At 50.4% G+C, this 13,085-nt stretch overlaps 1 protein-coding gene across 1 annotated transcript; it reads right to left on the reverse strand.

Moving 5' to 3' along the window:
• Positions 1-6,540: 6,540 nt before the first annotated feature.
• LOC109450660 (calmodulin) lies at positions 6,541-8,022 on the reverse strand. The gene has a single exon (XM_019738181.2). The coding sequence runs from the start codon at positions 7,688-7,690 to the stop codon at positions 7,241-7,243; it is 450 nt and encodes a 149-aa protein (XP_019593740.2). The 5' UTR covers positions 7,691-8,022; the 3' UTR covers positions 6,541-7,240.
• Positions 8,023-13,085: the final 5,063 nt, after the last annotated feature.

Below are 13,085 nucleotides of genomic sequence, written 5' to 3' on the forward strand. Positions count from 1 at the left end.
ATGTATTCAAGACAGGAAGAAGTGGTCCCACTGTCACTGGCATTCGTTATACCTTGCTGGAGCCCAGTGACACGTCGCCATAAGGAACTTAGAAAAGCTCAGATGTGTCAAGAGGTGAGGGGGGCAGACCATGTGTCATATAAGAAACTCTTGAGGGAATTAGTGCCACTTAGCCTGGAGAAGAGAGAATGTAGGTGCTCTGGAATATATCTAGAGAGTAGACAGAAGGAAGAAAAGTACCAGAGGAGGATTTGAATAGACATTTCTCCAAAGAGGACATATACATGGCAATAGACATATGAAAAGATGCTCAACATCACTAATAATCAGTAAAATGCAAATAAATCCACAATGACATATCACCTCACACCTGTCAGAATGGCTATTATCAATAAATCAACAAACAGCAAGTGTTGGTGAGGATGTGGAGAAATGGAAACCCTTGTGCATTGTTGGTGGGATTGCAGATTGGTGCAGCTGCTATGGAAAAAATTATGGAGGTTCCTCAAAAAATTAAAACTAGAACTACCATGTGACCCAGGAATCACTCTCCTGGGTATTTATCCCAAGATATTGAAAACACTAACTCAAAAAGACATATGTACCCCTATATTCACTGCAGCATTATTTACAATAGCCGAGATATGGAAACAACCTAAATGTCCATCAATTGACAATTGGATAAAGAAGTGGTACATTTATACAATGGAATATTACTCAGCCACAAAAATGAATGAAAGCTTACCATTTGTGACGACACTGATGGACCTAGAGGGTATTACACTAAGTGAAATAAGTCAGAGAAAGACAAATACTGTATGATTTCACTTATACGTGGAATCTAAAAGCAAAATAAACAAAGAAACAAAACAGAAACAGACTCAGACACAGAGAGCAAACTGACGGTTGCCAGATGGGAGGGGGCTTTGGGTGGCTTGGGTATAAAAGGTGAAGGGATTAAGAAGTACACATTGGCAGTTTCAAAATAGTCATGGGGATGTAAAAGTATGGCACAGTGGAATGTACAGTCAATAATATTGTAATAACTATGTATGGTGCCAGGTGGGTACTAGACTTATCGGGGGATCACTTCATACATTATGTAAGCCTCTAACCATTATGCTGCACACCTGAAACTAATATAAAATAATATTGAATGTCAGTTGTAACTGAAAAAAAAAAAGTAAGAAAGAAAGGCGCCAGAAAGGAGTTGCATGAAGGCACATTTCACACCCATATAAGGAAACACTTTCTAAAGATAAGAATTATCCAACCACTGAACAACTGGCCTGGAACTCCCTAAAATGGACATGTTCAGGGAGATGCAAACTAGCCATCTCTCCAGGATGTTATCTCTTTTGGGCCTTTCATCCTGGATGGGAAATTAGATGACAAAACCTCTAAGATGGTGTAAAGATCTAATATTTTACAAGTCTAAATTTTTATCTCAACCTGAGGCCCTGTGGTAAGAGTGCCACATTGCACTCGTGCGTGGAGACGGAGAGAACACACCCCCAGATTTCAAAGCCCTACACTGTCATGCCCATTCCAAGACTGGGGGGTTCAAACAACAGACATTCACTGTCTCACAGGTCTGGATGCCAGAGGTCTGAGAGCAATGCGTTGGCAGACTTGGTTCTGCCCGAGGCTGCCCTTGTTGGCGTGTAGACGGCTGTCTTCTTCCTGTGTCACTTCGTATCATCTTCCTTCTGTGTGTTTCTCTGTGTCTGAATTTCCCATCTTATTAGGGAGACCAGTCCTATGGATTAGGGCCACCCTCACGGCCTCACTTTAAACTGATAGCCTCTGTAAAGACCCCATCTCCAAATAAGGTCTCATTCCAAAGTTGTCGGGCTCAGAACTTCAACACGTGAATTTGGGGGGACAGACATCCTCTCTGATTGCCCGTTATCTGGAACCCACGACGTGAGGTTGGGTGGGAGGAGGAGTTCTTCGAGGATAGAGGCTGAGAGGCCGACGCTCCCTACTTCCTCTATACCAGTAACAAGGCCTGCGTCCAGCTTTGGCCAGAGAAGTGTGCCCAGGCTGTGACTTGATGGCATCTACTGGCAGAAAGACATGCGCCAGTGCGGATTCTCTCCTGATGATGGCGACCACCTCCAGTTCCTCAGGACGGCAGTAGTCCCACACCTGCATTAACCTCCAGTGGCGGAGCAAGGGGCTGTAAAATAAGAGCCCCATGCAGGGCCCAGGGTTGTGGGGCGGTTTGATAATACTCGCTCTGCACCACCCACCCCCATGCTGACACAGAGGGTCTCAGGGCTCCTGGATCCCCCAGCACTTTTTAGGGTCATGTCTTCCTCCAGGTCCTCCCTGCCCAGCAGCTGTTGCCCCTTCTAGGCTTTTCTGTCGACGTCTCTCAGCTCTAGTGCTGTTTCCAGCCTTGCGGCAGCTCTCACAGCTTCTGTTGGATCAGCTGCTTTCAACCTCAAGCTGTTTGCTCTGAGAGGCTTCTCTTGGTGATAAGAAAGGAGCCAGTCACAGCCAGGTTCAAACTCTAACTTACTAGATGTGTGACCTTGCGGAGTTATTTGAGCTCCTGAGGTCTCAATCTCCTCTTCCCTAAAATGAACTAATAAAAGTGGCTGCCATACCCACTTCTGTGGATTCAATGAACAAATGCAGTGCACGGTAAGCATTTACACGGTCTGGTCCCTGCACAGAAGTATGTCCTCAGCTAGCGCTGTACTTGTGTGGAGCCTCCAAACCAGGGTCCTCAGGTCACACAGTGGGCTGTACATGAGACCAGCTCCACTGGTGACAAGGAAGATGAGCTTTGCCGGTGGCTGTCAGGGTTGCACAGGGTCAGTTTCAGGGCGGGGGTGGGGGGTGGGGGGTGTCACTTCATTGCTATCTAGTCACAAGAGGTCTACAGGGCAGCACGAGGCAATCAGCCAAGACAGCCTGGGTCCCCGTGATATTGAGCCTCCAGATGCCCCCCCACCTCCGGACTAAGAGAGAGGAGCCAAGCACTTAATTCCCTCTCCCTGGTAATTCTGAGGCACACTAGGAAGAAACGGAAAACCTGAGAGGCTGGTTAGGGGACAATGTGAGATTCCTTCATTGGTTGTCCACCTCCGTAATTTCTCCCCTGAGTGTGGAAACACTTCCTTCTTCTCTGGGTCTATTCGTCTCCTATGGCCACTCCCTGACTTTCCCCTTCCCCGCTCTTGGAGGAAGGTCCCATTCTCCCCAGCACCCAGCACACAGATGAGGGCAGTGCAAGCCTTTTACCAGCACAGTTGCTCCAGGCCCAGGTCCTGTCTCCTCTCTGGGTGGGTCCAGGCTCCTGCCTGAGAACCTGGTTGCTATAGATACAACCACCAGAAAAACAGAATGGTGGGGAGGGTGGCAGGTGGGCTGCACCCAGGCCTTTGTCAGAGATGGTTTTATTTTGTTTTGGGGGTATTTTTTGCTTCCATTCATCATGGGGCAGTCTGTACCTCACATGTGAGTTTTAATTTTAAATTTCTCTAGCGGGGACAACTGAGTCATTTTTAGCTGGCTGGCTCAGGAGACTCTGAGCGGCCCCTGGAATCTGTGAGGAGCAGCAGGAGCTGGCAGGGCTGGGCTGTGTTTGACTTAAAATTGGAAACCCAAGCGTCAGAGGAGTGGCTTTATATAGTCTGGGAGGGCCGGGAGCCCCGGCACTGATTTATGAGAAGCTTGGTGGAAGCACATGGGGGCCGAGGTAATATTTATAAATTCCTCCCCCAGGGATGAAAGGAATGTTCTTCTGAGTGGCAGTCAGATAGCACCTTTTTGGGGGATGAAGGGAGTGAGTGGTGTAAGGCCAATTATTCAGTAGGTGAAAGAAAAAGGGAATGAGGGTGAGAACTGCCTCGAAGTGTCTTCCAGAAAACAGGGCAAGGAGCACAGATCTGCAGGCCCAGCGTCCTTCCTTCCATCCTTGGGGCCTCCCCTGCCCTACTCAGCAAGGCCAGGGACCTACACCTGGTAATTGCGGGCTATGTAGGTGTCTGGGGATAGGTCCTGGCAGCATGGGAAGGGAGAAAGAAGACGGAGTGGGAAGGGGAGGAGACCACACACAAACGGAAGTGTGTCCCCAGGCCCCAAGTCCGAGGCTGATGTGCGACAGGAGGCACTGAACTGGTGTGGCTGGTTCCTGGCATGGAGGTTGTGTGGCTATCAAGGCAGGGGACCCCCCGAATCAGAGAGCACCCACCCAGCTGCATTCCCCTTGGGCCTGCCCAGCGGGCTGGGAGAGGGGCCGAGCCCAGTGACCAGGCAGGCTAATGAGCTTGCTTAAATGAGAAAGGACAACGGAAAATGATTTTTAAAAATTGTATTCAGGAATGTAAAACCAAGAGGAAGGAAGGGAGCACACTCAACTCTGTGGGCCACCTTGACCTTGTCACCTCAGATTTCCCAGGTGGACAGAAGAACCCCATTTATTACTAATCTGCGTCTGAGGGCTCCCAAAGGAACATGATTCCTAGCTGACGCTCCGAGTCACGTGAGCGGTGGCAGAAACAACAGGGCCATGGTCTGAGGCCTCTGCAGGCAGGAGAGAAGGGTCACCTTCGTTTCCATCTGCCTGGGCCCCCCTCTGCAGCCCAGCTTCTGGGTCTTCACCGGAACGCCAAAGGGGAGGTTGGGGCTTGTCAGAGGGTCTTTCTGTGACACCAGCCTAGCTCCTGTCCTGGTCTCATGGATTCTCCACTAAAGGCTCTCAAGTCTGTGGAAACTCAGGCTGGGGGTTCCAGCATAACACGTGCAGTTATAGAAAAATTACTTTGCTAAACCACCAGGAGGCTGCGTGGAAGCCCAAAACAACAACTTGCCTGCTTCCAGCTGAAGGTTAGCAGGCAAAGGGCTTATTGGCCAGGGCTTAGTTAGATCGACACTGGGAAAGAAGGCGGCAAAATGCCAACTCCCCAGCCAGATCCAGGCTGGCCACTACAGACCGGTTGACACTGGCTGTGAAGGGCGACCCCTGACCCCATCCCTTTCCTTACCTGTTTCTTTCCTGCAGCATTTAGGAGACATCCCATGAAAGACACTAAGTTCGGAATCATATTTGTCCCTGGGGGAGATGTCAATGTTTCCTTTGGCAGGTGGGGCTGTAATGCATGTCTGAACTTCCAAGGTGATGACTGACTTAGCTATTCTGCTCATGGGGGGATTGGGGGGGACCCGAGGGAGTTGCGTCCAGTAACATCTGGATGTTCTGTCCCGCACACAGGTGGGCAGCTAATTCCAACTGCTGAGGGCTGTGGGGAGGACAGTTCACAGACCCAGCCTGCAAGGCCTGGCCACAGGAGACCACCCTCCTCTCCCCAGCGCACTAGGGCCCCCTCAACTCCTGCCAGCTTCCCGCCTCTTCAGATCCCTTGAACTGCCCCAAGGGGTGGAATTATGTTGCCAAGACTCAGAGTGTTAGAGCTGGGAGGGATTCCTATAAGGGACAGGAATTGTAGCTGCCGAGTATTAAGCAGCGACTGCCCACCAGGTGTGTTAAGATGATTTCTAATCCCCACGGATGCTAGAGAGGCACAGACTACCGTCATCAGGGCACAGTGGAGGCAAAGGGGCTACGGACAGGCAGTGAGTGCTCAAGGCTACAGCCTTGCACTCAAGCCCAGCTCTGTCGCTTACCGCCTGTGGGAGATCTGGCTGATTTCTTAAGCTCTCCGTGCCCCAGCTTCTTCATTGGTAAGACGGGGAGCCACTAACACTGGCTCGAACAGAGAGTAGTGGTGAGTTGCCGTGCCTGCTGAGTGCTCACAACAGTGCCCGCCCCCCTTCCCCAATGGGGTTGTGGTGTGCTGCGAGAGTGTCAGCTCTCATGATGGAGAGCTAAGGGATTTGAGTGCAGTCAGCAGCAATCATTGCAAGGCCAAATCCCAGTCTGTCTGGCCCCAAAGCCCACATTCTTCATTTTACATATGAGGAAACACACATGGTGAGGAGGGGGTGTCAGGGAAAAAGGACTTATTGAAGACTGGCCAGCTGCTTTGTGACTGTCCCAGGACTAGAAGGGCATTTCAGATGAGCCCCAGCATAGTGTTGACCCCCACCCCCCCGACACTGCCTCCCTTTAGAACTGAAATAATCTGCAACAAGTCTTCTTCACCCTCTGGGTTACCTGATGTGCCCTCTGGAAGCTGTGGTAGGATGCAGGTAGCGGGTGGTTGCCCACACATACCGGGCACACAGTAAGCTCTCTCTATCCCTCCTTTTCTTGCTTTCTATGAACCACAGAGCTGTCACAGCACTGGAGAGTGACCGTAGGAGGAACGCCAACGGCAGTCACCTCAGCTTCTACACAGGCTGCATGGATTTGTAACCGCTCTCTGCTACTGGTTTACCCATTTTACTTGAAATAAATAGTCACGATTTACCTTACCTGGACTTGTCTCTTTTCACTATGCCCAACAATACAAGACTTCATAGCATTTTCCAAAAACACAAACATGGAGAGTCCTACCTCATTTTAAACCCTGGATTTAACGAGGCTCATTTCATCCAGAACCAGAAGAAAAGAAACATCACAGGTACAGGAGCATTTTATTTATTCCCCTCTGGCTTCCCTCTCTCTTTCATTCAAATTTCCCTCCAAGAACATGAATATAGACATGTTACAACTGACCCTGGTTTTACTCCCACTTTCAAAAGATGAATCACAGCCATTTGGCAAAGGCGGAGGGAACAGGCAGGTGCCTGCTGTCTTTCAGGAGGCCTGGTCTCTATTGTCAGTCTCCGTCACCACCCCCACACCAAGGTGAGATGCCTCCCACCTGTCAGAATCCAGCAGCACATGAAGTCTGAGGGCCACAGCCGCCCTGGTCCCTGGGCCCAGAGGGCTCTGTGATGTCACACGGCTCCCTTCCCACAGAACAGTCAGTGCGACTTTTACTGATCCTTCTGTCTGTTGTCCATGCGGACTGATGTCACTTCTCTTTCTACTCCTGAGGGGCAGAAACACTTAGGGTTTGCTGGGCTTGGGAGCAACCTGTGCCATTCTTGGTAAGAAGAGGGTAGAGGAGGTTGGCAGGACAGAGGAGAGAGAGCGAGATGTAGAAAGGGGAATTGACCCCACCTTGCCTGAGAAGCAGCAGTGCGGGAGGAAGCTGGAGGGGTGGAGGAAGCAATGCGAGGCCTGAGGCTCCTGCAACAGCCAGAGGCAGATCCCCAGCAAAGTGGCACCTGCTGGGACACCCCCAGTGGTGCTGCAACGCCCTGCCCCGCCAGCCCCTCACTTGGAGACCAGCATGCGGACGAACTCCTCGTAGTTGACCTGCCCGTCGCCATCCACGTCCGCGGCCCGTATCATCTCCTCCACCTCCTGGTCACTCAGCTTCTCCCCCAGCCTGGTCATCACATGTCGCAGCTCGGCCGCACTGACCAGGCCGTTGCCGTCCTTGTCGAACACACGGAAGGCCTCCCGGATCTCCTCCTCGCTGTCCCTGTCCTTCATCCTCCTGGCCATCACTCCCAGGAACTCAGAAAAGTCCACGGTGCCGTTGCCGTCCCGGTCGATCTCGCTGACCATGGCCTGGAGCTCGGCTTGCGTGGGGTTCTGACCCAGGGCCCGCATGACAGTGCCCAGCTCCTGGGTGGTGATGGTGCCATCCCCGTCCTTGTCAAAGAGGGAGAAGGCCTCCCTAAACTCGGCCACCTGCTCCTCTGTCAGCTGGTCAGCCATGGCAGGTGAGGGTGCAGGTGGGGGCTCCTCGGCTCCTCTCTGGCGGGGCAGGACAGCTGGCCGGCTGGCGGGCGCTGGAGCCCTGGCTTGACTGGCTGGTGCTTAAGAAGGAGCAGGGTTCTCCCTCACCATCAGACTCCCCCGCCCTGCGGTTGCCTGAAGGCCGGGTCCTGTTGGAACAGGAGTCCAGGACCAGGAATGAGGCTGGTCGGCTAATTGAGCTGACGCCAGCACCTCGGCGTGAAAGGCAGTGGCTCTCCACCCCGCCATCACTCAGCTGCCAGGAACTACGGACGGACATTTCGATGAGGTGTGCTGGACAACCTCTAGAGAGATTACTTTGGGTTTTTCCTCCTTGAGTTTTCCCTTTCCCCGTCCTCCTCTCCAATCTTCACACCCTTCACTCAATAAAATAACCCACCTTGCACCCCTTCTTCCCTTCAGCTGAGGTTTTTGGCAGGATGAAAAGCAGAAGTTGTCTTTGCCTGAAAGGAACTTGTTTAGTTGTCTTTGGTTTCCAAGGCCTGAAAGAAAGTCAAGGTTCCCAAGAGTGTTTTCAGAAAAGGAACAAAGGTGTTGTTTTTTTTATTCAGATAGAAGCAGACTGTCTTCTTAACTTGAGAAAAAAACATGAATGGAGAAAGATTTTCTCCAACTCATTCATTCACTCATTTTTTTGGCAGATATATATGGGCCTACTATGTGCAGATACTACTCTAGAAGCTGGGAATAGAGCTGTGAACAAGACAGGCAACTCCCAGCCCTCAAGAAGCTTATGTTCCATCCAAGAAATAGTTAGTTAGCAAGCAAACTTACAAGCAAGGTTGTTGGATATTTTTAATAAATATTATGAAGGAAATAGAAGGAGTGATGATGGAGAGAACACGGGGAGTTTACTCCTATGGTGATACAAGTGAAGAAAGGTTTCTCTGTAGAGGTGGCACTTGAGGGTGACCTGAAGGGAGAGAAGGGGCTTCCAGGCAGGGAGGCGGGGCAGGCTCAAAGTCAGGGGTGGGAGAGGGACGGGTACGGGACAGAATGGTGGCCAGTGTGGCTGCAGCCTCATGGGTGAAGGGGAGAGAAGATGAAGACGAGAAGGACACACAAGCGAGGCCACGTAGGATGCATATATAGTTTTAAAAAATCACAGTATCACCACCAATCCCACTAGGAAAGTTTTTAAGTACTGGAAAATCTCAAGTGCATGGGGGCAACACGAAATTGTGAGAATTCTGATTTTCATTTGGAAGCTCAGATTTTATCGTCGACAACAAATACTGCCAGCTGTTTTCCTTGAAGTGACAAGCTCATTTTACCCATTTTTGAGAAAATGTCTGCCAAATATCAAGTCCAAGTAACCATGGTTTGTCTATCAGCTGTTCTTTCCAATAAAAACGGCATTCCATGAAAAAGCTCACCCTGCTACTCATGTAGTAACACAAGTGTTTTCTTAGGGCAGCCATCATACTTCAATATTCAGCAGAATATTAAACATGGGCACGCAAGGGTTGAATTTAATAATAATTTTACTGCTATTCTTAAGTGAAACTGGATTTTTTTTTTTTAAATTAAAGCTATGGTGGCGAAGAATATATTGACAACTAACTAGTACAGGAGTCTGAATTCACGCTCAGGGGTTAGTGATGTTACCCACCATTGTGTTTTTTTTACCTCAGTACAAGATGCCAAGACAGTGAAAAAGGCAAATAATGTCTTGGCATTATTATGAGAATAGTTTGGACCTCCCAGGCCCTCTGAAAGGGTATTGGGGACACACGCCTCCCCACTCCCACCCCCACCAATGGATCCATGGAACACAGTTAGAGGACCATGGCTGTGGAGTGTTGGAAACCAGCAGTCTGAACTGGGTGTAGGATTCCTGGGCTGGAGGTCAGAGGCACTGAGAAAACTGGAATCTTGGCAGGGATGGTGTTGGCCTTATCGAGTACAGCGTTAGCGAAGAGTCCAATAGACACACCTCAGGGGAACCCACCGCTGCATCTACTTCCTTTGAAGAGCAGATGACCCAAGGTATTGCCTTCTCCTCTGAATTGCCTTCTCCTCTATAATAGCTTTTGCTAAAATGAATTCGTTCAGCACCCTCATGAATGTGTCTCTCCTGCCAGGTGCTGTAGAGAATGATAGATGGTCTTTTCCACTAGTTCCATTCCTGTGTCTTGCTAGACTGGGTGTGGCGAGCCTGGCTGTGGGTCTCTCTCGTTTTCTCTCTCTCTCTCCTAATTCAATCACCGGCCCTAACATTTGCTCATCTGCTCCCCTTTCCCCAATATAAATATAAACACCTTGTCTTTGTGCATTCAGGCTGCTATAAGAAGACACCACAGACTGGGCGGCTTAATGGCAGACATTTCTCTCTCACAGTCTGGAGGCTGGGAGTCTGAAATTGGGGGCCAGCATGGTCGGGTGAGGGCCCTCTTCTGGGTTGCAGATTTCTTGCTGTGTCTTCACATGGAGGGCAGGGCTAGGGGTCTTTCTGGAGCCTCTTTTATGGGGCATAAATGCCACTCATGAAGGTTCCATTCTCAGTAATACCATCACATTTGGGGGTTAGGGTTCTACATATGAATTTTGGGGAGATACGTGTACAAGTATTCAAGCCACAGTACACCTTTACAATGTAACATTTATGGATTAACTTCAAATTTATTGAGCAATTACTCTGTGGCAAACACGTATCAGCAAATCATCCAGACAGCCAGGACCATAAAATCTAGCCAGACCCCCAGAAGGTGACCTCCACAGCCCCAGCGCCCTCTGAAGCCCCCTGGGTAAGCTGGCTTCCATTTCTGGTCCAGATGGCCACCGAGGAACACCAAACATCTCCATGCCTGGCAGCCACCAGGCCACCAGGTATTCTACGGCTAGTGTGAAGGTTCAGGGCCGGGGATAAGTTCCTGCTCTTTCTCCAGGGCCCTCCTGGAAGCCTTCCCCACCTCCATCCCTTTCCTGCGTCTGCCCTACCACCAGCTTGAGAGCGTGGACAGAGCCATGACGCTCTCTGCAGGCTGGGGGCCTGACGGAGGTCCATCTTCTTGGGGGTATCATTTCAGCTGCTGATTCTCCACCCTCCAGACACTTACCCAGGGCTCGTCCTCTATTTCCCATCTGTGCACTGATGCTGGAAAGTGCTCCTGCCCCATGCACACCACCTGAGCTGCCTGGGCCTCGTGAAGGTGGACATATGGTCCCAGCTGCCCTCAAACCATCTGGTCCCATGGCACTTTTATCTGACTTGCTCTTTATTGTGGTCACCACGCTGGCCCATGGTCACCATAGTCACCACGCTGGCCCAGACTTCTTAAAAAGAGTCCAGAACACAGTCAAAGTGATGGGGGCCAGCAGATCAAGGGGTGGAGTGGGACTTCTCTCTTCAAAGCCAACTGTGAAAGTTAGGCAGACAGTCCAACCAGTGTCCTCCTACAGGGACCAGGTAGAGGGACAAGGGGCAGGGTCAGAACAGAGGTGGAGAGGGTCCCGTGAGGACTAGAGTATGGCCAAAGGACCTGTGGTGGCACCTCCAACTTTCCCTTTGGCGATGGGTGTTTGTCATGTGGCTTTAGGGTCATTTGGGAAACATACAAAATGACCTCACACGTGCCAGGGTGAACTCCTGGCCGGCCCGGTCTCAGGCTGTCTCAGTTTTGGTCTCGCAGCTAAAGTTCCTACCTGTGACTTTCCATCAGGACATCCCTAATGTCTACCAGAAATGACCAGATGACGGGATTCGTGAGGGATACACGGCTTCCGCTCTTCTGAGATCTCTGCCGCGCAGTCTAAGAAGCAACACAAATGGTACAGACGCACAGGGGACATAATGACAACAATGCTGATCCATTCCCTCAGGACAGGAGTGGCACCTGTGCGTGCACGTGACATTGGCTTCTGCTGTTTCCTGCTTTGCAAGGTCAGCACTGACTGAACATAAACATGCTCTGTGTTCCAACTCATACTGACCGCGGGGCGAAACAACACTTTCCTAGTCACCCCCATGGCTCGGAGAGGGTCCTCTCAACTAATGCAGGGACTTTTGGTGGGAACCAGGGGCCCTGGGCCTTCTTTTAAAACCTTCCCGCTAAAGGCTGTCCCAGAATCGGTGCATGACCCAGCTCTTGAAATGACTCTTGGTCACTTTTGTGAATCATCAAGATTCTGGGGCTGGATGGAGTTTAAGTTAAGGGAAGGGATTGTTGTTCTGGACCAGAGCTGTTCGATTGATATCTGATAAATAACCAGAGAAAACGTCAGTCAGGAGGCTGCGACGTGAGAACACCTTTCCTAGAACTCGGTGGTAAAGGGCGGGTGTGGTTCCCTTTTATGACTCGAGGCCTCACCTGCAGAATGAAGTCCAAGTACAGAGGAAGCTGAAAAACTCGGCTTGTTTTGAGAGTTTCCTGGGTCTTCTTGGTTTGGCGTGTCCTGACCTCAGGTCCCACCGCTCTCACCAGGCAGCTGGTGGATGAGGTTAGCCTTCAGGGTGTCCCACCTGGGCCAAGGCGCCTCAGCTGCTCACCGGGTAAGGCCAGCGTCTTCAGTGTCTTTGAGCACCTCTGTCAGAGCATTTTCTCAAGAGGACACCTATGGGACATAAAAGTGCCCTGTATTTAATTCCTGCAAGCCACTTTGATTAAATCGGGATTAAATGACCGCCCAAACAGATGCAAATGAGTAATAAATCTCACAACAAAAGCAGCCAAACAAGTAAAAATCTCTTCTCAGACTTCCTGCTTTCCTGGAAAAAGGGTGATTTTTTTTCTGATACATACCAGGGTTGGCAACTTTTCCCAAGTAGCTTGCCTGTGCTCACTGGCTCCCCTCCTCCCCACTAGTGTGGGCAGGTGAAGGGGTTCCAGCCTGGCCTTGGGGAGCAGGGGAGGGGGAGGGGAGGGTGGAGGAACATGTGCTGGTTCAAGAAGGGCTCGTTTGTGCTACCCATCCGCCTTTCAAACTTGATATTTGATGTTTTGAAAAATATTGACAAACAGAAAATCGTGGGGTGATGTTGCTGAGGGGACAGGGCCCCGTGCTATAAATATTTGATATCATTATACATTTGATAATCGTCTGTTACTTTAAGCCCCCACACCATGGGGGGTGATAATTTTCTTCACAAGAACAAGTTGCTCTTCCCTAAGGGTACTGAACGCACTAAGAGACGGGAAAAGTGTTTGTTCCAAGTTCAAGCCTTTGAAGTTTATGATTGTGATGAAAACCTTTGCATTTAATACAGGAAGATGTGTGTGTGTGCGTGTGTGTGTTTGAACATGTGTGCTGTGCCTGCTGGTAAGCACATGAGGTGTGGAGAAAGCAGGAGGGCCTGGGATGTGAGCTTGGTACTTGGATGAGTGATTTGAAGGAGATGAATGGCAGTTCCTGT

The sequence above is a fragment of the Rhinolophus sinicus genome, linkage group LG02, assembly GCF_036562045.2.
Source record: "Rhinolophus sinicus isolate RSC01 linkage group LG02, ASM3656204v1, whole genome shotgun sequence".
Classification (NCBI taxonomy): domain Eukaryota; kingdom Metazoa; phylum Chordata; class Mammalia; order Chiroptera; family Rhinolophidae; genus Rhinolophus; species Rhinolophus sinicus.